The sequence below is a fragment of the Phaenicophaeus curvirostris genome, chromosome 26 (assembly GCF_032191515.1).
Source record: "Phaenicophaeus curvirostris isolate KB17595 chromosome 26, BPBGC_Pcur_1.0, whole genome shotgun sequence".
Classification (NCBI taxonomy): Eukaryota; Metazoa; Chordata; class Aves; order Cuculiformes; family Cuculidae; genus Phaenicophaeus; species Phaenicophaeus curvirostris.
Genome location: NC_091417.1, coordinates 2,111,391 through 2,134,618, shown reverse-complemented (window position 1 = coordinate 2,134,618; position 23,228 = coordinate 2,111,391). Strand labels below are relative to the sequence as shown.

At 55.6% G+C, this 23,228-nt stretch overlaps 1 protein-coding gene and 1 long non-coding RNA gene across 3 annotated transcripts; one reads left to right on the top strand and one right to left on the bottom strand.

The window, feature by feature from the left end:
- Nucleotides 1–2,000: 2,000 nt before the first annotated feature.
- Nucleotides 2,001–22,865, bottom strand: TNS4 (tensin 4). Of its 2 annotated transcripts, none has more exons than XM_069876986.1 (13): nucleotides 22,639–22,865; nucleotides 15,127–15,758; nucleotides 10,939–11,368; nucleotides 10,309–10,736; nucleotides 8,984–9,070; nucleotides 8,094–8,213; nucleotides 7,752–7,844; nucleotides 7,099–7,176; nucleotides 6,639–6,710; nucleotides 4,659–4,827; nucleotides 3,909–3,977; nucleotides 3,644–3,670; nucleotides 2,001–3,111 (listed from the first exon to the last, which is right to left on the bottom strand). In XM_069876986.1, exons 2-13 carry the CDS (start codon nucleotides 15,635–15,637, stop codon nucleotides 2,982–2,984), a joined length of 2,214 nt encoding a protein of 737 aa, XP_069733087.1. In that variant the 5' UTR covers nucleotides 15,638–15,758; nucleotides 22,639–22,865; the 3' UTR covers nucleotides 2,001–2,981. The 2 variants fall into 2 exon arrangements, with proteins under 2 accessions (XP_069733087.1, XP_069733086.1); XM_069876985.1 differs by having other exon boundaries at nucleotides 10,309–10,739; nucleotides 22,639–22,864.
- Nucleotides 2,687–4,637, top strand: LOC138731226 (uncharacterized). Its single transcript, XR_011339142.1, has 3 exons — nucleotides 2,687–2,849; nucleotides 3,922–4,064; nucleotides 4,597–4,637. It is a non-coding gene; the product is annotated as an uncharacterized lncRNA (long non-coding RNA).
- Nucleotides 22,866–23,228: the final 363 nt, after the last annotated feature.

The window sequence follows — 23,228 nt, the reverse complement described above, 5'->3', positions numbered from 1 at the left end:
CCCCCAGCTGCGGCGGTGCTGGGCCGGCCTTGGGAACCCAGTTAGCTGGAGAAACACGTGTGCGTGTGCTTGGCAGAGCGGCTGCCAAGCGTAGGGGCTGCTGCAGTGGGGCTGGGGAGTCGTTCGCCCCTTCCTGTGATGCTCGCACGCTGCGGGCACCCACCTCCTCCTGGTTTCCTCGCTTGCTGCTGCATCTCCAGTGGGTCTTTTCCAACCTGGTGAGTCTGTGATCTCCCTCTCAGCCCAGGGAGGGCTGTGGCGCTTTCCCTCTTCTGGAGGTCACTGGGAAGCCAGCGATGGGAGGAAACCAAACCCTCCCGCGTCCTCGCTGTGTCCAGAAGCGCTGCTGGCTGGGATCCCTGAGCAGGGATGCAGCAGGCGGCGGCGCAGGACCCTGCTGAGCTGGGATGCAGGAGGGGATGCGGTGATGCTGACCCTGGCAGTGTCTGCTACTGGGTCTGGGTCCCAGGTGAGCCAGTCCGGGTCTCATCAGGGAAGGCAGCTCAGCACATGCTCCACCTGTAACAGCTGGCGGGTTCCCATCCCCTGTGTCACAGTGACCAGGGCTTCGTGTGCCACCCACACGTGTCCATGCACCGCGTGTGCTCACTGGTGTGATTTGTGTCCCCATCACCAGGGCCAGCTTGGCCACGCACCCCATCTTTGGTGTTTTTTGGCATCATACATGGTTGGAGACACAGGGCATCACCCACCGGTGGCAGAAGCTGCCGGGAACCAACCTGCGAGCCCAGCCAGGACAGGGGTTGGGTTTCATAGAATCACAGAATCATAGAATAACCAGGTTGGAAGAGACCCACCGGATCATCGAGTCCAACCATTCCTATCAAACACTAAACCATGTCCCTCAGTATTTGTTACAAAACGGTTGGAACCAGACCCAGGAACCAAAACCAAGAGCTGTGCTTCCAGGAAGCCTGGGACAAACTTTGGAAGCCACGAGGAGCTCAGGGAATCGTTTGTTTTTTCCGGAATCCAGGTGGTTTTGGCTGGACTGTCCCAATGGTATCTGGGCCTGCGCTCCAGCTGCGTTCCGTGGAAAAGGGTTTCGATGAAATAAGTCCATGTGAGGAAGATGGTGCTTGGTGCTGAGACTGTTTCCCATCACAGAGTGGTACCAAAGTGGGGAATAGCAGGCAGGGATGGGCAGGGAAGGGCAGGGATGGGAAACAGAGGGTAGAGATGGACAAAGATGGGAAGGGATAGGCAGGGAAGGGGAGGAGGGCAGGGAAGGAGAGGGCTGGGATGGGGAAGAGAGGGCAGGGAAGGGGAGGAGAGGCCAGGGAAAGGCTGGGATGGGGAGGACCAGGCAGGGATGGGAAGAAGAGGGCAAGGATGGGGAGGAGAGGGCAGGGATGGGCTGGGATGGGGAGGAGAGGGCAGGGATGGGAAGAAGAGGGTAGGGATGTGGAGGAGAGGGCAGTGATGGGAAGGGATGGGAAGGACAGGGATGGGGAAGAGAGGGCAGGGAAGGGCTGGGATGGGGAGGACCAGGCAGTGTCGTGCGGGCTCCCCCTGCCGGCAGCGCCGCGCACTGCAGGGTCTCATCCTGCCCCGGGTTTGTGCCCAACGACCCTTTCCATGAAAAATTCTTTCCTAATGTCCAGCCTGAGCCTCCCCTGGTGGAGCTTGAGGCCATTCCCTCTCGACCTGTCCCCTGTCCCTTGGGAGAAGAGCCCAGCTCCCTCCTCTCCACAACCTCCTCTCAGGGAGTTGGAGAGAGCAATGAGGTCTCCCCTCAGCCTCCCCTTCTCCAGGCTAAACACCCCCAGCTCTCTCAGCCGCTCCTCTTCTTCTCCAGCCCCTTCCCCAGCTTCGTTGCTCTTCTCTGGACTCGCTCCTGAGCCTCAACATCCTTCTTGTGGTGAGGGGCCCAGAACTGACCCCAGGATTTGAGGTTTGGTCTCACCAGTGCCGAGCCCAGAGGGAGAAGAACCTCCCTGGACCTTCTGGCCACGCTGTTTCTGATCCATTTCTGATCCACCGCTTTACAGAAAATACCCCTGAGCAGGGTTTGTTAGCATGGGGTCTGGAATCAAAACGATGTAGAGGCACCAGGTAAGCAAGCGCTAAGGGAGAAGCTGCCCGGGGGACTCGGTGCCGCTCTGCTCCGCTCAGACCCTACAGCAAGAGCTGAACCTTCAGCTGGTGTAAATCACAGCACTGACTTCCACGAGGCTGCGCCAATTTACGTCATCGGAGGATCTGGCCCCTGTCCATGCAAGTCGCTTCCAAAAACCCAGCGTTTTACTGTCATGAAAATGTCAACGTTTATTTCTCAGCTTGCTGCAATGCCTGGAGGTCGAGCGAGCCCGTAACCCCACTTTGCACAAAAAAAAAAATAAAGGAAAAAAAAGAGAATTTACAACAACCAGGCAAAAAGATGCTGCTCTGACATTTCTGCCTTCTGATGCTTCTTGCTCTTTGAGAGAAGCAGGAGTTTTTCAGCAGGGCCTGGTGATTTGATACGCTTTGATTTGCAAAGCTGCCTCCTGATGCTGGCGAGGGAGCTCAGTGCCCCCCGCAGCATCTGGGGTGGGGGGTTAGGGTGGAATCCCTGAAGGTGGGAGCTCAGCTCCACCGAACGCACCTCAGCTTGGACGCCCCGAGCCCAGGCGTCACCAGCAGAAATCCCAGCTGGAGTAGTTCCAGCTGTCCAGAACGAAGCGAACGCTCAGTGAGGGAACCAGCGGCTCCGTACGGCGAGCACAGCTCCCGTCCCACCGCTCCCCGCGGGCACCCATCCCGCGCGCTGCCCCGAGGAGCATCTCCGAGGAACATCTCATCCCACTAGAGCATGAAAGCCTTGAACCGAAGCTCTAGCTGTGACGGTACGTAACAAAAATATATATAAATAGGAGCCGTTGCCAAAAATGCAACCCAGAAGCAGGAGAGGGGGAGCAGCGAAAGCTCGGCAGCGTGGGGCAGCTGCCAGCCCTGAGCTGTCCCAGGGTTCGTGTCCCCTACGGGCCGGGCAGGAGCTGGCAGAGAAGGTCGATGACGAGCGATGCCGGCTGCACCGTGTCGTACTCTGCAAACAGGTGACAGAGGTTCTCCGAATCCGTCTGGTTTTTGGCCACGAACCCAAAGATTCTTTGAAAAAGGAGAGGGACTTGTTCAGTTTGCATCCAGGAATGCAAAGGAATCCGCTTCAACGAGCCCCAACCACAACGCAGAATCCCAATTCCAGCAATTCCACCTTGGCCCGCTCCCCGATCACGTTTACTTGGAAGCGAAGCAGCTGGGAGAAGCGTTTCTGGCAAGGCTGCCCCAGCTGTGAAAAGCTTCTTGAGCACAAGGTAGAGCCAGATATAAACTCGCTTCCCGAGCTCAGAGCAAAGCGAAGTCACCGGGAAGGCTGCTGGATTCCGACGGAGGTTTCTGTGCGAGGGGATGTGGGGAATGGGGCTTTGCCAAGCCTCGCGTCAAAGCCTGCGAAGCAAAACTCCACACCAAGCTTCACCCGGCTTGTCCTACACCTCCTGCCCCCACAGTCACTCTTATCGCATCCTCTTTTCAGTTTTAAGCTCTGATGCTCTGAGGAGCTTTGCAAACCACCCTGGAGAGGCGAGGCTGGACCAGAGCAGCCTCTCCCCCCAGCTCCCACCAGCACGCGAGGTCTTACCTTGAGGACTTGCAGTATTTCTGCCACCTGAGGGAAGAAAAGAATTGGATTTACTCAAAGGCTGAGATTTAACTCATTCCATCAGCTGCAAGGGTTTATAGTTAGCTGATTTAAGCCCGTGGCAGGGGTCACACAGCCAGTGGGATGTGAGCAGTGCAGGGATGGGAGAAGCTGAGCTGTGCAGGGAACCGTAGGGAAGCGAGCTCTGCACGGCAGCGCCAATCGGCACCGATGGTTTCAGCCCACAGAGCAGCCAATAACTCACTTTCTGTTCTCAGGATCCATCCCGCAAAACCTGATGGCGGCCAAGGGGTAGTGTCGCCTGAAAAAGACCCTGTTGGGAGGAGGAGAGCGACATGAGAGGAGGCAAAGCTGGTGGGAGAAAGAGCCCTTGGCAAATTCAAGCCCTGCTCGACCTGTTGTGGGTGCTGGGAAACGGGGGTTTGGGGGTCGGGGAGGTTCTGCTCCAAGCTGCTGGCTGGCAAAGTGCAAGCAGCTCTTGGGTTCAGCTGCCTCCCGCCTCCCACTCCTGAGATGTTGCCAGTGGCTTCACATAAAGCAGCATCGTGCCCTGTGCCGTAACAGAAGGGCTCAAGTCCATCCCTGGATTGCAACACAGATTTGTCCCAGCATGCCAGTTTTTTTTTTTTTTACGTGCTCCAGATCAGCACATCAGCAGGCGGAAAGGTGAGAAGAGAGCAAGGCTGAGCTGCATTCCACAGAATCATGGAATGGGTTGGGTTGGAAGGGACCTCAAAGCCCATCCAGTTCCTGTGCCCTGGGCAGGGACACCTCCCACTGGATCAGGGGCTCCAAGCCCCATCCAACCTGGCCTTGAACCCCTCCAAGGATGGGGCAGCCACCCCTGCTCTGGGCACCCTGGGCCAGGGCCTCCCCACCCTCACAGCAAAACGTTTCTCATTAAGATCTCATCTCAATCTCCCCTCTTCCAGCCATTTCCACCAGCTGCTGAGCTTTCCCACGCACCTCGCCAGCCCCATCCCGACCCTCTTACTTTCTCTGGATGTCCGTCAGCGTCACCCCCTGCTCCGTCACTCGGAAGTGCACAAGGGTGGGTGTAGGCAGCGTCTCCAGCTCGAAGGTGGAGGAGATGGCTTTCTGGATGGCTGGAGCTCCCGTGAGCGTCTCCATGCTCACCGAGTTGAGGTACAAGACGTTGCACACTGCAAGGAGAGCACAGGGGCAGGTTCAGGATGGGGCTCACTGCGTGGAGCACGTGCAGCGCCGAGCACGGCTGCTGGGTTCAGGGTTCATCCTGCAGAACCAGAAGCACGGACGTGGGTCAGATTTGTTTTGATGGGAATTAAAGATCTGGTGACTCAGAAATTCTCCCTGAATTTATTATGGTTTACTTTAATTCTTCGCACTAATTGTTTGAAAAGTCAAAGCATTTAATTTCCGGTTTCTAAATGTCACATTTGGATTTTTTTTTTTCCTGTTTATTACATATTTCCTTTAATGAAAAGCAGAAACACCCCAAGCCAACTGACGGCTGAAGGCCAACCTCAAACATGACATTTCAGGCTGATTGAGCTGTTTAAAAGGGCTCTGCTGGGTCAAACTAAACTTTTCGACTTGCCAACTTATTTTTCAGAATTTCCAGCAAAAACAAAGCAGTTCCCGGCTCCCCTGACTGCTCCGTGACCCATCCATGTGGGCTCCTGCCTGTCACTCTCTGCTCTCACCCCACCACTGCACTCAGGGTGGGGGCACCTGGCTGCGGAATGGAAGCCAAGACCCTTCCCCACCCTGTTGTGCAGTTCCCCTGCTTCTCCTAGAAGGTCCCTCAGCAACTTAACCAGCCCCCAACCACCCCAGCCCTCACCCAGAACCCCCAGACATTGAATACCCACCAGTTCAACACCAGTTTAAGCCAATCCCTACAGGAAGATTCGCTGTAAGAATCATAGACTCTTGGAATGGTTTGGGTTGGAAGGGACCTCAAAGCCCATCCAGTCCCACCCCTGCCATGGGCAGGGACGTCTCCCACTGGATCAGGGGCTCCAAGCCCCATCCAGCCTGGCCTTGAACCCCTCCAGGGATGAGGCAGAGGGACACTGAGGCACTGGAGTGTCCCCAGAGAAGGGGAATGAAGCTGGTGAAGGGGTGGGAGAACAAGGCTTATAAGGAGAACAAGGCTTATAAGGAGCAGCTGAGGAAGCTGGAGACAAGCTGGAGAAAAGGAGGCTGAGGAGGAAACCTCATCATTACGTTCACCTGCCTGAAAGGAGGTCGTGGTGAGGTGGGTGCTGGGCTCTTCTCCCAGGTAGCAAGTGATGGGATGAGAGGAAATGGTATCAAGTTGCACCAGGGAGGTTTAGATTGGACATGAGGAAAAGTTTCTTCACTGAAAGTGTTCTCAGGCTCTGGCAGAGGCTGCCCAGGGAGGTGGCAGAGTCACCATCACTGGAGATGTTTAAAAGATGGGGAGATGAAGTGCTCATGGACATGGTTTAGTGGTGGATGAGTATGGTTGTACTCAATGATCTCAAAAGGTATTTTCCAACCAAAGGAGTTTATGATTCAACCAAGAGAAAGGCTTAAAAATCAAGGGCTGTTTAAAATTGTGGGAATTGCGGGTCTCTTTTTTCATCCTTGTGACCTCAAGAGCCATCTTTCCAAGCTTTACTTCACCACTGAGAGAACCAAATGTTTCCCTTCTTTAAATTAAACATCAGGTTCTCATGAAGGCCCATGATGTGAAGAAAACCCACAGGTATCTCCAGGCTGGTGACAAAGCCAGGAGGGGGACGTGGCACCGGCACGCACAAGGCGCTGGGTGATCTGCTGCTTTGTGCAGCTCCAAAGGCAGCGCTGGCTTTTCAGCTTCTGCTGTGAATGGTGTCGCATAAAACTCCATATCCTGGTGTTTGATAGGTAAGGACTAAAGCTCAAAGCTTGGGTGTGTGCCCAGAGCTCTAGCTGCTGCCAGCTCGACCGTCCCCTGGTGACAGCAACCAGCTCCTCTCCTCACCAGCAGTTTTCTTCAGCAGGGATAGCGCGGATTCTGGAGCGCAGTCAGGGCTGTCTTCTCCATCAGCAAGATCTGCACAAGCAACAAGCAAGAGCACCGATGGCCACGGGTCAGGCTGCTCTGGGTCACCACTTTGCATCCAGTGGTGATTCCTTATCTCACGAGAAGCCTCAAAACCTAGGACTGCTTAAATTGCAGTGGTTGAGAGCAGTAATAATTTAACTCTCATCCGTCTCCTGGCCCTGTTCATCACTGATCTCCCCCCTCCTCCTTTCCTTGCCCATCTTCAGTTGTCCCCCTGCTCCCCTCCCTCCCCAGCAGAAGCAAATCAGCACTGCCTCAAGCTCCACTCAGCTCTTGCAGGTCCTTGCTCCACCAACAGCCCCACTGCAGGGGTGCCTGGGTTGATCAGCCCCCTCCCCGGACCACTCAGAGCATCTCTCGTGCCTCCAACACCTACCTTGGGTGGGGATGCTCAGCGTGCAGGGCAGAGCCAGCGGGGTGATGGCGTGCTGATACACGAAGGCAGAGAGGCTCCCTGCAACACAGACCCGTGATTTGGGGGGCCCTGCTGCCTGGAACCTCCCACCCACATGCTTCTGGCTCCAAAGCAGTGTCCCAGGGAGCCCCGAAGGAGGAAAAGGAGCCCAAGCTGGACTTTCCCAGGTGACAGGTGACAGGACAAGGGGGACTGGCCTCAAGCTGCACCAGGGCAGGTTCAGATTGGACAACAAGAAAAGATTTTTCACAAGAAGGGTCATCAGGCACTGGCAGAGGCTGCCCAGGGAAGTGGTGGAGTCACCATCCCTACAGGTGTTTAAAAGACGGGTAGACAAGGTACTTAAGGATACGGTTTAGTGGCAGATGGGTATGGTTGGACTCGATGATCTCAGAGGTCTTTTCCAACCTGGTGATTCTATGATTCTATTCTATGATTCTATCTGGGGCTTCACAGCAACACATATGGGTTCTCCAACCCCCACTCAGACCCCCATCACAGCCTCCCTGCTGGAGCAGAGCAGGCAGGACCGGGGCTGGGAGGCTCCCAGGGTGCTGAGCAACCCTGGTCCTGGCTGGTGCTCAAAGGGCTTGTGGCGATTTCACCGTCCTTACCGAAATACGGCTCCTCGTTGGCTCCTTTCAAGTGCACCCCTTTGGCAGACGACTCGATGAGGAAGTGCCGGACGAGGTCACCGCTCTCCTCGCCTGCAAGCGGGATTGAAGACAGGGTCAGCACCAGTGCGACTGCCCTTGTTTCATCCCTCCCCATCCCTGCTCCCCTCTATTCACCCCAGTCCCCATCCCAGCGCATCCACCAGAGCTTCTGCCCTGCGCGGCGCGCACGGTGCCAACGTCTCCCACAGAACCAGAGTCCTGCGGGTTCCCAGCTTGCTTCTGTTGAGTTTCAGTTAAATCCTTGAAGCAACCCTCACCCTTCCAAGCGAGCCCCTGTACCTGTCTGGCTGCCGGGTGGAGAGGTGGGAACCTTCATCGCCAGTCCGAATGACCCCCGGTACGACGTGCTGTCCCGCACGACAAACGTGCCTGGCTCCCTGTCCTTCAGCAGCTGGATTGCTGTCGGACACAGGCACAGGCTCAGCCAAGCAAAACAGGTGGAACCTCCCTGCGTTGCGTCCCCGTGTCCGGCTGAGGTTCTCGTGGGGAGTTGTTCCTTGGCAGCAGCGAGGAACACTCAAGAGCGTTTGCTGAGGACACTCACAGCCCTTGTGTGGGTAGCAACGGTGGTGCCCTTGCAAGTGGAGGGGTCCTGCTCATTCGCAGGGGTCCGCGCGCTCCCCAGGAGGGAACGGTCCCTGCCCGGGCCATGCTGAACAGCACAGAGGCAGGAGAAGCTCTGCATCTGGAGCCCAGGACTTCTGGGAGCAGCTGAGGGATCTAGGGGGAGGTTTAGCCTGGAGAAGAGGAGGCTGAGGAGAGACCTCATCGCTCTCTGCAGCTCCTGGAAAGGAGGTTGGAGCCAGGCAGGTGTTGGCCTCTCCTCCCAAGTAAAAAGCGATAGGATGAGAGGTTGGAATTGATGATCTTAAAGGTCTTTTCCAACCTAAACGAATCTGTGATTCCATGATTCTAAGCTTTGCAAGACTTAAGAGGGGGACAGAGGGTCTGTGGCACAGCCCACGTTTCTGAGCCTTCCCCCTAGACCTTTGAGTGGGTCTCTCTACACCTGCCAGCTCCCAGTGTGCTTGAAGAGCCATCACCGAGTCCCCACAGCATCTCTGCACGGGCAAGAGCTGGACCAAGATGCTGCAAAGAGGCAAACTCCAGCCTGAGGAGCAGGCAGAGCTCCCACAGATCCCCGCAGAGACTCTTGTCGGCTGCCTTACCTTGGTCCCTGGTTATGCTGGGCTTGAACCAGTACTTGGATGTGTCCATCACAAACTTCATGGTCGGCTGCCCAGCCCTGAGGGGACCTGCAAGAGACCTCAGGGCATCAGGACATCAGGAACACGAAAGCCCTTCACAGCAGATATCACAGAGCAGGACAGAGCCCTATCAAAGATATTTCTCTTTCAAGCTGGCCAGGGTTGAAGGTTTTTTCCCAACCCTTTTGAACAGAACTTCCTCCCTGCTCCTCAGAATAATTCGTTCCCCATGTAATTATCTTTCTTGGCAGGCGGAGATGGAGTGCAGGGAGGCAGCACGTGGAACTCCCCAGCAGTGGCACAAGTCCACTGGACCGTGGGGATTTACACCAGCTGAGGATCTGACCCACTAAGCTCTCCTGCCATTCCCATAAGAATCCCAATTAAAACGCTCTGGCCTGAGAGTTGCCTCTGCTAATCTCCTCCAGAGAACAATAACCCTATTGTTTACCCTTGAATGAGGGACCTTATAAACTCTGGTATCTTTAGATGTCCTCCAGAGCAAACTGGAACCCCAGTCCCCCCTCCCCACCCAGTCTGGGGCCACAGACAAGTATGAATGGACAATTCTGGTTCTCATCCTCAGGTGCTGTAAATATGTGTATCTGCATCTCCCTGAGGAGACAAAAGCGCTTCTGCTTGCTAAGTACCTGCCCCGCAACCCTGGTGGGAAAACCACCACGGCTAACTGTGGCTCTTTGTTGATGACCATCACAGAGCCTGCAACCCTGTGCAGATACCACCAGGATCGCAGAATCACGAATAGTTTGGGTTGGAAGGGACCTCAAAGCCCACCCATTTCCAACCTCCTGCCATGGGTAGGGACACCTCCCACTGGATCCAGTTGCTCCAAGCCCCATCCAACCTGGCCTTGAAGCCCTCCAGGGTCCCCTGTCCCTGCACTCCCTGATCAAGAGCCCCTCCTCAGCTTCCCTGGAGCCCCTTTCCGTACTGGAAGCTGCTCTAAGGTGTTCTTGGAGCCTTCTCTCCTCCAGGCTGAACAACCTCAACTCTCTCAGCCTGTCCTAGTACTGGAGGTCTTTGGATCATCTCCATGGCCTCCTCTGGACTTGCTCCAACAGCTCCGTGTCCTTTTTGTGCTGAGGACTCAAGAAAGGAACACAGGATTCCAGGTAAGAACTACATCTCCAGCTCCAGCAAGCACCTCCTGTCCTTCATGTCCTTAACCCAGAGTAGAAAACAATGTTTGCTCCCCCTTCCCTGGCAGCTGTTGGGGTCTACAGCTCCTTCCCCAGGTCTTGCCCCGTGGCAGGGAGGTGACTTACTGTCCGAGACGCAGGAGAGAGCTGGTGCCGACAGCGCATTGTTGAGGCCACCAAGCCTCAGGGTTGGGCTGCAGCTGAGGGGGAGGCTCTGCTTGACAGAGGCTGCTGGGGCTTTGGTCAGCCCAGAAGACGCGTCTCCTTGTTCCAGGCACCCGTTCACCAGCAGCACCGGGATGTCGGCTGCGGAGTTGAGGATGGAAGGGGGGCAGCTGCTGGCTTGACCCTTCTGGGATGGGGAGGTGTTGGATTTGGTGGGACAGGCTGCTCTGGGCTGGTGGGGGCTCAGGCCAAAAGCTTCTCCAGAATGAGACCCGATGCTGGGGGAAGGTGGGTAGGGGCTGCCTAGGGAGCTGGCAGGAGAGGAGCAGTCGGCGGAGCGGCAGGCGGCAGGGTGAGCATCCGAGTCGTCGTTGTGGAGCGAGTGGGTGCTGCTGGAAGAGGGAGACAGAGAGCAGAAGGAGATCAGCAGGCTTGTTTAGCCAGGATGGGATGAACAGCCCACCCCAGAGACCACTCCAGCCCTGAGGAGCCTGAGGAAGGAGATCCTGAGCGACAAGACCTGGGATAACAGCCCTGAGCCCTTTCCATCCCCATCAGCATCCTGAGGGTGGGACTCAAAACTGCATTTACCTCCCAAAGATGTAACTGGTGTCCGAGCCAGGGCTTGTAGACAGCTGGGAGATCCAGCTGCTCCTCTGCTGGGCCCTCACCATGCTCAAGGGCTTCAGCAACGTCTCGAAGCCCGGGGAGGCGCCGTAGGAGATGGTGTCGGTCTGGGCAGCCGCACGCTGCTGGGGGACGGGGATGCACTCGGATGCTTTGCTGCAGGTCGGGGAGGCGACGCAGCTCGGGGGGCCTGAGCAGGGGCTGGCAGATCTGGGTGGGCTGGAGAAAACCACGCTGCCACTGGAGCTGTAGTTGCCTTTGAGCCCCCCGTTTTGGGGCAGAAAGCCGTTTCCCTGGGGGGACCTCGAGAACGGCGTCGCTGAGGGGCTGGGGGAGCCCTGGGGCAGCTTGGGACACGTGGCTCTGCCCGGTGTCATCTCTATGTATTTAATGTCTGGAGGAGGAAAGAGGAGGTCGTTAGTGAGTCAGGTTCATTAGCTAAGCCCTGTGTGCTTCTTCTTCTTGCTATGAATTCTGGTTTGCGTCCATGGGAGGACCCCACGTTCTGCAGAGAGACCCCCATGGCCCAACACCAGCCTTCATTAAGACCCTCAAGGGCTGATTTCTCCACCGACACGGAGCCGTGGTGACCCACCCCAGCGCTGGCTGGCGAGATCCTAGGGAAGGGGGTTACGTGCGGTCAGGTCTGCGTGCGCAGACCCCCCTCGCCAGCCTCGCACAGCCCCTGCCTGCCGAGACCTGCCGCGAGAGGCGGGTGTTTCCTCCAGCAGCCGCTCGGTTTGTACCTGACTCAAAAGAAAAACATCTGGCTGCTCCCTCCGGGAAGGAGAGCAGGTTTGGAGGGGCAAACGTGGCACCTCTGGGAGCAGGAGGCGCAGCGAAGCCACCTGGGATGGTTACAAGGCTCCAGTTATCAGCTATTGGACCAGGTTTGCCAGTGGCAAGCGCGTAGGGTTAGCTGCTCTCCCCTCTCTCCTCCCATCCTGCACAAGCCTCCTTAAAGAAAGTATTTCCAAGGTAGTTTCTGTGCCGGTGCCCTGCTATGTGTTTCTTCCTGCTCTTCCATTCACGCTCGGGGCAGCAGGGCATCTCCTAGCCCCGTTGCTTGCCATTTTTAATTAGGTAACGCATCTGATGGAGCATCACTTGCTCCAAGAATTCAGTGAAATCTCAGAGCCAGGTCAAGGGGCTGCCTGGCTCCCAGGTGCCCAATGTAAATCCTTGAACGAAACCATCATTTCTGGCTGAGCTGGAAGGTGCCTTTTAGCAAGAGACACGCAGACTTGATTTAAAGGCTTGTGATGATGGCAAATTCATCACCTCCCCAGGGAAGCTGTTGCAGTGCTTAATCACCTTCACTGCCTCCTTTCCTGTCTCAACGTGCTCAGCTTTGTTTTCAGCTCCCGGTTCTTGCCCTTCCATGGAGTTTAGGAAAGTTCTCCTTCTTAAAGGTGTTTCTTGGAGAGAGAGAAAAACCTCGCTGCAGTAATAAACACCTCTTACCAGCCCTGGGCTCCCTGGAAATTGATGTTATTGAGCCTCATCCCTGCTGGCGAGGGTGCTGGCAGGGGCAGAGCCGCTGACTCCAGGCTGCCAAGCGTTGCAGACCCTGCTTACTGCAAGGAACAACCAGAGCTTTGGGGCACAAAGCCTGATGAGCAGGAAAAGTCTGTACAAAAGCTACTCTCCGAGCCCCTTCTCCATGCTGATCATCCCGATGCAGGATTGGATCAGCACGGCCAGCCGAGAGCCGCCGAGGAGGCGCTGGGAAAGCCAGAAGGGCTGGTCTCGGTGGGGATGCAGCTGGACCACGTGCGGGGAAGGAGCCAGAACCGCAGCCTTCCCCCTCCACACCCTCACGGCCCCTGGCAGCCAGCAGCAGGTTCTCCAGAGCCCGTCCTCGGAAAGGCTCTGCAGCCTCATGATGCTGGTATCAACGTGCAAAACCTTCCAGCGAGCTCTTGGCTGGATACTTTCTGTCCATGTCTCTCTTAAAAGGGGCAAAGAAATAGGGGGTTTAATTGCCTTTTCAAGAAATAACTGCAAAGCCTCTGCACCCTGGGCTAATGAGGCCCTTTGCCTCCTATTTTTCTGCCTTTGCTCCTGCTTATCAGGTGTGGTTAAACCTCAAATATTTGCTCAAGACCTTGGCAAATTTTTCAGCATCAAGGAGTGGCAAAAGCGCTGGGAACGTGTTTTCCAGCTGTCACGCAAGCAGAGCCGCTCTCCTCTTCTGGAACAAGCAAGGACCACAGGGAGTTAGCGACTGTCACGAACGTGTCTCCTATTGCTACAGCATCTGTTCCATCAGAAGCCCTCCTCGTGGTTTCCAGACAAGAACAAGCCTCCCTTGTGGACTCTGGGCACCACGAGTCGCCTGCCAGCCCGCAGATCAGTGAACAGGGAGTGTAGGGAATTTAACACTTGAAGTAGAAAGGAGGGGAGTGGAAATAGCTCAGAAAGCACTGTGGGGCTCTGTGCAGCCCTCCCTGCGTGGCCAGGGGGAGAAAGGAAGGTGGGAGATGAATGGGAAGGTTTCTACACGTCCGGCTAGTGTGAGATGGGAGCAGCAAGGCTGCAGCAGGAGGAGGTGAGAGAACAGGGATGCCGTGCAGGAGGAGGAAGCACAAAAGCTGGAGTGAGGCTTTTCCCACTGAATTCAGGGCCAGGTTTCCAGATGTTCAGTTCCACGCTTGGAGCCAGGTTTTCAAAACAACTAGCGCGCTACCTGCTGAGCTGCTGGGGACTCCAGCCCTCGAGTGATGCCTGAAGGAGCAGCACTGGGACTCCTCTGTCTGAGGAGCCAGGAGCTGAACTTGCACTTTGCCACAGTTCTTTATCTGCAAGGCCACCCCCTTCCATCTCTGTGGAAAGCAGGGATGCCCTGTCTGCTCCAGAACCAGCCTGTGATGTGCTCACACCACCCTGGCTCTGGTTGAGCTGCTTCCCTGCTCCAGCATCAGGACCACGGCGCCTGCCAGGGCTGCAGCTCAGTGCAGACACACACCTCATCCTCCTCCAACCCTGCGTTCCTCATGTGGATTCAGGGAGAATGGAATTTTTTTCATGCCTTTAACATCCTCTCCCTTGACCTTCCTCTGGAAAGAGGCCTAGGGATGGATTTTCGAGGTATTTCCACAGCTAAGTCACAGACAGGCTTTTTGGAAGCAGTGAGACTGTATCTTGAGGCACCTCAACACATCTCAGCATCAGAACGCTTGCGGCAGCAGCGTGCAAGACGGCGCCTGCTTGTGTTACCCCCTGCACGCTGTGTTGAGCAGCTAACACGCTGCAAAAGAGCCACAAGCGAGAGCGCTGGGATGAGAAGCAGCACACGGAGCACAGCTTCGGATCACAGGGATGACAGGGAAGTGTTGCAAAAGGGTTCACGTAAGGTACCCAGGCAGGAGAGCAGAGAGAGGGGGTTGGTATGTGCTGCTGATGTTCTGCCTTGTGCACGCCAGGTACGCTGCCGGAGGAGAGCACAAGCCCTGGAAAAAGAATTTCCCTGGCAAAATCATTGGGAACATTTAAATGGGATGGTTGTGTAACCATCAGTGCCTTCGCCCAAGGCTTTGGAAATCTGGCTTCAAATCCACATGCTTCCACGGGTCAAGTAGGACCCTAGGAAAGGCTTCACTGCCCTTTGGTAGAACTGGGGCTCTGCGGCTCCAGGCGTCGCATCCAGAGGGCAAGCAGCGCCTGTCCCTCGTCTTTGATGCTAGTAACTTGGATTGGGCACGTTCTGAGAGCTACAAGTTCCATTTCTAAGGAGAAATATTTCCTCCAAACACATGGAAACCAACATCAGGCTGAATTAAGGCTGTTCTCCCTGTCTGCTTTTGGATCCTGTTGAGCTAGCTGGACACGACACATCTCAAAAGCAGTCAGAGTGGGGCCACCCAACCACGTGAGTTAGGCAGAGAGCCTGATACACAGTCCATTCTCCTGCTCCTTTATATGAAGCCCTGGTGTCAGCAGACAGTGTCCCTCACTGATCCCACTCGGGATGGTGCAGGACACCACCAATGCCCATTTCCAGCCCTTCCCAGGAGCACAGGACCTCATCCTGCTGGGGCTGGTGCATGGCCAACCTCCCTGCCCTGGACCTTCACTCTGCCTCTTGCAGACGATTTTCACTAAGTTCGAGTGGCGCTGGCTCCACCACACAACCAGCACCTTTAACCTCACCTATTGCCTCTGGATCTCGCTTCTTGGTGGCAGCAGCGTCACTCTGAGGAGCAGGTTGGACCACATCCTTCCCCGGCTTGCACGTGAGCGGCTGAAAGGTCGGATCGATTTCTAGGATCAGCTGGTTGAGGCTCTCTATCGATATGTCCAAGGTGGGAGACACCAGGTGAGCCTCAGGATCCATGCTGGTGTCCTCCTCCTCCTCCTCCTCCTTTGGCTGGTACGGGGTGGTGGGTCTCTCCAAAGAAGCATCCTGCTGCCCCTTCCCCGTTGCGTGAGCAGCCACGTGCTGGTGGGTTCCGTACATCCCTCCGCTGGAGAGCAGGCGCACGTTGGCGTGCACCATCGGGGATGGGTTGGCCCAGCCCTCGGGTGAGTAGTAGGAATACTTCATCGGCAGCCGGGAGCAGCCCGGGTACCTCGCCGGGTGCAAGCTCTTGCTTTCGTCCCGCGAGGAAACACACACGGTCTGTCCAACACGCAACACGTGGTTTTGTATGACCTGAGACATAGTTTTGTTTTCTGATTTGATGCCTCGGAGCCCAAGGGAAACTTCCTCCTCCTCGCCTTCCTTTCTCCACCAAGGACCTCAAACCCTTTCTTCAATCCAGAGTCTCAAGTGGAAGAAGAATCTAAGGAATGCAGAGAAAGGAGCGGTTACACAGGCTTGCCCAGGGCAGGAGCAGACTGCAGCGGAAAAGTCTGTAAAAACAGGGATTTGGAGTGCAAAGCTGGAATTCAGCTCATAAGAAACCAAGCCATCCCATATTGCCTTTCCACCCCCAATCCAGCCTCTGCTCCAGGTGCCACAGTTCATCCGGGCAAACGCAAAGCTCGATTTGCAACAGCTTCTCAGGATTCAAAAGCCTAAAACCTACATTCTGCTTTATTTGCACAGCGCTTATTTGCTTGGTTAAGAATGAAGCGAAGGATCATTCTAACAACTTTCAAGTGGGATCCTGATGCTCAGAGGCCATCAGGAGAGACAAAAGCAGACAGCGAGCCCGGAGCTGTGCTTGTGCTGGGCCAGGGAGACAAAGCAGCCTGCCAGAGCAATGTTCTGTGAGTGGGTGTACATTTAATCTGAGGGTTTACTTTGCTGGTACAGTGTGAGCTGAGCCCTGGAAGCCCATGGATGTGGCTGCTTTCTCAGTCAAGGCTTTGCTCTAGGAATCTGATTGCTATTAAATTTTGAATACTCTCTGGCTTCGCTTTATAGAATCATGGAATGGTTTGGGTTGGAAGGGAGATCAAAGCCCATCCATTTCCAACACCCCTGCCATGAACAGGGACACCTCCCATCAGATCCGGTTGCTCCAAGCCCCATCCAACCTGCCCCTGAACACCTCCAGGGATGGATCAGCCACCACTTCCCTGGGCAACCTGGGCCAGAGCCTCCCCACCCTCACAGGAAAACATTTCTTCCTAAGATCTCATCTCAAGTCTCCTCTCTTTCAGCTGAAAACCATTCCTCTCATCCCGTGCCTGCACTCACAGATCGTGAGCCCCTCCCCAGCTTTCCTGGAGCCCCTTCCAGCCCTGGAAGCTGCTTTAAGCTCTCCCTGGAGCTTTCTCTTCTCCAGGCTGAACAACCCCAACTCTCTCAGCCTGTCCTCGTATGGGAGGATCTTCAGCCCTTGGATCACCTCCGTGGCCTCCTCTGGACTCACTCAAACAGATTTACTTTTTAGATAGAAAGTATTTTCAACCTGCCTTGCCACAACCCCTGGTAGGCTTCCCTTGGAGGGTTCCAGGCAGAAGGTCTCAGGACACTGTTTGGAGGTGGGGAAGTCGTTCAGCAGAACTCACGGCCACCAAACACAGAGGGAACCCCACTCATTTGTCTCAGGAGGAGAGAAATAAGTTTGTCCTTCTCTGTAACCAGCGTGGCAGCCAAACCGCAGCATCTTGGTGCCTGGGGACAACCAAGCCAAGAAAATTCCCTGTGCATGGGCTGCAGGAGAACGTGCCTGTCCTCTCCAGTCTACTGAAAGGATAAAACCTATGGGCACCATGGGATGTCCAGAGAAGTCTCGCTGAGTTAATCCCACAGCTCCGGGCTCCCTCCTCCATCCATGTATGTGCAGATCCGGTGTGTAATACACACAAAGAGTGGGCTACAGCGATTAAAGTATTTGTCCTTTCCTGCATCACTCCTGAATGACTGGCTTATTTACTCGCCTATCTCGGGCTGATTAACCATGGAGTCACAGGATTGAGAAAGAGACACGTTGCCTTGGGGCAGCCGGTCCGTAACGTGCCGTGGGCGAGGGCAGGAGGCTGGGCTGCCGGGTACGTCATGTCTGGTAAGTGGTGACTAATTGCCATGCTGGGGATTGAGAGCTGCTACCGAGATGGCTCAGCGCAAGCCAGCTTTGGCCTAGATGGATTATATAAACCTGAAGAAGCCTCTCCTCTTGCTGGAGAGACACCCAAAATAGCACAGGCTCATGGAGATCACCGAATTAGCAGCAAAACATTGCTGCTGTCTGCTGCTGCTCACAGCGTACGGCACTCGGCGTGGTTGTGGATCATGAGTCACACCAGCTCACGCTCTCAAAAGAGCGAGGAGAGGTTTTTAAGGACTGCAGAAGTGAATAAGTACTTCAAACCGATTTAGCTTCCCCCCAGACCGCGCCTTGCTGTGTCTCCTGAGCCTCTGATAGATTTTATTTACAGGGCTGGCAGGCTGGTCGGTAAGAAAAAGGCTCAGGAGCAAGGATGTGTCCTGCACCAAGGCTTGTGCTGCAGAAAAGGGAGCACCTCTGAAGGCAGCTGATGTGCCTTTAGTTGCAAATTAGATGGGCACATGGCATCTCTGAGCTGCACCAAAACCACTGATGCCGCAGAGGGGAGAGACACACGGCTCCTGCTGCACCTCCAGGCATAAAATCATAGAACGGTTTGGCTTGGAAGAGACATTTACAGGTCATGCAGTCCAACCCTTCTGCAGAAACAGGGGCATCTTTAACCAGATCAGGTTGCTCAGAGCCCCATCCAACCTGACCCTGAATATTTCCAGGGATGGAGCCTCCTGTACCTCCCTGGGCAACTTGTGCAAGCGTTTCACTGCCTTCATTGTAAAAAGTTTCTTCCGTACATCCATTTTTACAGCATTCGGGGCTGAGCTCTGCAGGACAGGTCTGTCCCAGCCCCGGTGGGAGAGAGACAGAGTCAGGAGCAGGTTATCCCTACAGAGGGTCAGTTGGGATGGGATCTATCAGAAAACAGGTTGGAAGAGCTGGACCTGCGGGTAGGTGCTCCCCAGGCGTGGGTGGGTGAGGTCCCCGGCTGCACGTGGTGGGGTCCCTCCCGTGAGCCCACGGTGCCTCCCCAGCCGACCCCAGAACCTGCGTGCTGCTCTTCCTCAGCATTTCTGCCCCCAAACCGCAAGGCACAGAGGATGCAGAAGTGGGCTGGGACCCAAGTTCCCCTTTCCCACCAGGCAGCCGGGCTGGTCGCGCCCGCAGAACTTGTGTCACCTCTGCTGTGACCTCCACGCGGCTCTGCCCTGCGGTCACTCGGGTGGCAGGTAAGAGTCCTGCCCGCTCCTCCTTTCCTGCCTTGGAGCACGTATGTGCCTCGACACCGCAGGCACCGGCGCAGCACAGCGCAGGGCTGGGGGTTTGCATTTGTTAAATATAAGAAGAGTCATTCCAGGTCAAAAACACAAGCTAGATGGAGTCAAAATTGGATTCTCCCCCGGGGAGAAGAACTGCCTGGCTCCAGTTAGCGTCCGCAAGACAAGGCTGGTTTTAATTTAAGTAGGTACAGAAATAACGTGCAGTATGCATGAACCGGGGCTGTCAGGGGGTTCCAGGAGCACGCACGCAAAAGCTTCCCTCCTCTCTTGTACTCCTGCCCTGAGTTTTTGATCTTTCTCCTGCCTGATGCTGCCAGAATTAGCCTCCAAACCTCATTTCTCCTCCCTCCTCTGGGTTAAAGCGAGAGGTCTCCAAGGCTCCTCGCAAGAATTTCGAGCCTCAGCTCCAGGCTCTTCTGCTTTGGAGGAACAAATGAGGAGAAGGGATGGGTGAAGGAGGTTCATCTCAAGGTGGCTCTTAGCCACCAGCGTGGTGCAGCCAGGAGAAAGGCAAACACACCAGGACTTTCTGAGCGATCAGAGTGGCGATGCCCTCGTGCACAGCCCCTCAAAGGCTGAGCAGGGTCCAGCGGTGCCTCCTGCGCAGGCAAGAGGGGTTTGGCCGGTGGGCAGAGACCACAAGCACGGGCAGGGAGCTCGTACGGCTCAGCAGAGCCGATGGCTCATCTGTGCTGTGCCACGAGATGTTGCAGGCTCTGCAGCAGGAGCATCACAGCCCTGGCAGAGGTAACCCCGGTGCTGCAGACGAGCCTCCAAGGGTTTGGCTGGCTGGCTTCGTCAGGGCTGGAGGATTTACTGCCTGTGCGGGAACACTGGGGGAAGGAGCAGCGTTGTTTAAGCTCAGATGAGGCCAACCCAGGAGGAAATGGAAATAAACTGGCCACAGACACAGCTAGACTGGAAACACAGAGTTTCTGCTTCTGGAAACAGGCTGTGGAACAGAATTCCTCCTAAGATTAAGGTGACAAGTCACAGATTTTGGATGCAGAGGGACACATAGAGGCTTTTGGAGAGATACCAAGAGATCCACTCAGTGAGGCAGGAGTTGTAGTTCAGTCCTCCCTCCCACCTCCAGTCCAGCTTGGCAGGAATCACAAAGCCCCCTGACCTGAAAAGAAGTTGGGTTGGGGTATCAGGACTGGGAGCAGAGCTGGAGCTCCGACACGGGGCTGCAGAGAGCGAGGCAGGAGGGAGGCTGCTGGGTTTGGGGGCAGCAGGAGGAGCTGGGTGCCCTTGGGCCAGGGCTGCGCCAGGCACACCCCAACTGGGAGATAAGCGCCTGCACGCCCTTCCCAAACCCGCCGGGCACGGCACAGCCCAGCCAGGCTGCCGCGGCCACGTGGATCCCGCATGGAGCAAAGTCCCTACGTGCAGAGCCCTATCCGGGCTTCGTCTGCGGGAGCAGAGCGAGCCTGGCGCAGACCCCCAGCTCCACCGCTGCCGTGCTGGGTCACCCCTGGCACCGGCAGATCACGAGAGGTAACGGCAGTGATGCTTAACTTCTCCTGGCAGCTGCACACCCAGAGCCCTGGATACCCCTGGGAGGTTATTTGGAGTGAAGACATACGAGGTGGGACACAGGCTTGTTCCCTGTCTGCGCCGAGACCCCAAAACGACAAATCCAGCTGCCAAGTCTGGGTTGTTTTTCCCAGCAACGTGAGCCCTGGGAGCCTCCCAGTGACAAGGCTGTTAGACGTCGCCTCAGCAGGAGGGGCAGAAGGAACTGCTGGGACACCCAGGATTTACAGAGCTCATTACACCCAGCTTAATCACTTCTAGGGCTGCGGGGTGGCTTGCTTAGATTAGCAGGGCGTGCTGATGAGGGCGAGGAAGAAAGTTGCCATGGTTATGCTCTGTTTTGCCTGCAGAGCCGAGGTATCACATAGCAAATATTAATCTACCTCCAGCTACGGGGGAGTCCGGGACTGGAGGAGGAGAAGAAGCTGGTGCTGAGCAGCCTTGCCCATGTCCAGGGGGGAGAAGGGGTGACTATCAGATAAAAACCCCCTCCCTCCTTGCTCAAACTAGAATAATTAGGAAGTTCAGCAGCGAAAAAGAAGCCGTTATGAAACCCCAGCCAGCATCGCAAACTCTGGGTATTCGATCAGTCCCGACGGGGCAGCATCTGTGTGGCCGTTGCCAAAGAAGAACGTTTTGCTGGGGCAGTGGGCAGCACTCCAGCACAAGCCATCGGCCTCTGGCAGCAGAAGCCATCCTCCCCCAGCCCTCCCCCTGCCAACAGCCCCAGCGAGCTGCTTGCCCAGCAACTTTGCAGACTTCTGAAAGGGTCTCCAGGGCTTTGGATGAGGAGGGTTATTAGTCATGTTGAAATAACTCCCCCTCCTGCTGCCATGCTCCCTTTTCCTCTCCCAGGACGGCTCTTTCCCCTTTGCAAGACCTTCTCTGGGTATGAGATGAGCAGCAGAACCTGGTCCCCTGTTCCCAGGACAGTTTCTAGAGCAGCCAGGAGGGTTTTCCCTCCAGCTCTTTGCAGGGTGAGCAGGGACTTGGGAAGCTCAGGGAGGTGGCAGCAAGGAGAGTGTCTTTAGAAGAGGGTGTCTGTCCGAAAAATAGACTAAATTAGCAAATCCTATAAATGTTTGAGATGAGCTACAGGAATGCGAGACTTTCTAGACACACTAACAAGCTGCTTGGGGCACCAGCTTGTTTTTTAACCTTCTGAGACAACAATCACACCCCACCTCCATCCCCTTGTGGGACAGCATTAGGCAGTGTTGTTATGATGGAGGTGGCAGCACAAAAGAGGCTCTTTCTCTGCATTTTGGAGGTGCCAGAGGAAGGGACAGGATGGGACCTCCTGCACAGAGGGCTCTGCAGACCTTTAAGCACTTCAGAAGGATGCTGTACGTCTGCACTGTGTGTATTCCCTTGAATGTACAGCACTGCATCCCAGGGCTTGACATCTATGAAGCAGCAGACCATGCTCCGTGCTCTTCTCTGGGGTCCAACAGCACAGGGTGGGACAAGATACTCTCCTTCCCCTCCCTCAAACCTGCCAATACATCAACCCACAAGCTCCTCTGTGGAGCCCTGGCTGCTCAGCTTCCACACCATCATCCTGCTCTGCTCTCCTCTTACGCAAGGACAGATCCTCAGGACCTCAGTTTTGGTTTCACAGCATCTCTTGGTACTGACCTGAGTCACGAAGCTTTCACCTCGCGGCCAGTGGCGAGAGAAAGTTCAGTGGTACCAAACAGCCTTGACTAACACACAGGTAGCTAGTTTTCCTCCCAAGCCCTGCACAAACCACGGCCACCAGCGACTCACCATGTGGCATTTTCATTGCCTTGAACTCTCAACACTTCCCCACACCACAGCCTCCCACTGAAAAGCCCGGGGCGGCACACGCCCGGACACACAGACACTAATTTCTACAGGCAGAATTCGCTCCAGGCAGAGTGAATGAAGCATCTCACACCGTGTGTGCACACGCAGCCAACAAACATCACTGGAAATCCTAAACAGGCTTCAAACTCTGGGTGAATAAGAAAGGTAAATGCAAATAAAATAAACCCCATAGAGTACTGAGAATAGCCCAAAGCCTTAGCTCGAGTAATAAGCCTAATCCCATGCCATTTCTCACAGAATATCCAACCTTCCCCACCCAGGACAAACGCTGCTCGGTCCCTCTGCCAGCCAGCAGCATTGTTCAGGCAGCAACAACCCGTGTCTTGGCTTCTTTGAGATCCCTGCAGCAGAATTCTCCCAAGGCACACGAATAATCCCCAGCTAAATGCAACGCAGCAGCAGAAGAAAGAGAAGTGCTGGGAAGAAGGAACTGATACAAACTGCAAATAAGTTCTGTGTGGAGGACTGAAGGAGAAAAGGGTTTGAAAACAAGATGGAAAAGGCAGACGCAGCCCTTGAAATCAGCACAGAGCAGGTACCTGAGCAGCAGCTGCTCGTCCCCTCTCCCGCGCACCGCTCTTGCTGCAACACCTCCAAGAGCACCTTGAGCTCATAAATCAGCACGTGGGTGAGTCTCTGCAAGGATTTGGTCCTCTGGGAGCCTTGGATTTAACGGGAGCCCAGTCCCTCCCACCTGGGCTGAGCTTTGCTTGCCGCCCCTCGCTGAGCAGGGTGCAGTGGGGCGCGGGCCAGGTGTGATGCAAGAGGGGAGACCCGGGCTCCAGGAGAGAACCTGGAGCGGAGCGGAGCTGGCAGGAGACCAAGCTGCCTCCAAAGCACCCTGGCACAGACTGGCCAAAGGCAGGGAGCTTCTCAGCTGAGCTGCTCTGGAAGACGACTCTCAGCTGCGGCAGAGCAAGTTAGAGCTGCTTGGAGCACCTGAGGAGTTGGTGCTGTGGCTGCCAAGGGCCAGGACTGTGCTCTGCCCCTGCAAGCCCACCTGGGCTAGCAGTAGCCCAAACCCAGCCCCTCGCAGCTTGTGGAGGGAGGACAGACTTTGCTGCAGCTTTGCTTTCCAAATGTCATAGAATCATAGAATCACCAGGTTGGAGAAGACCCACTGGATCAT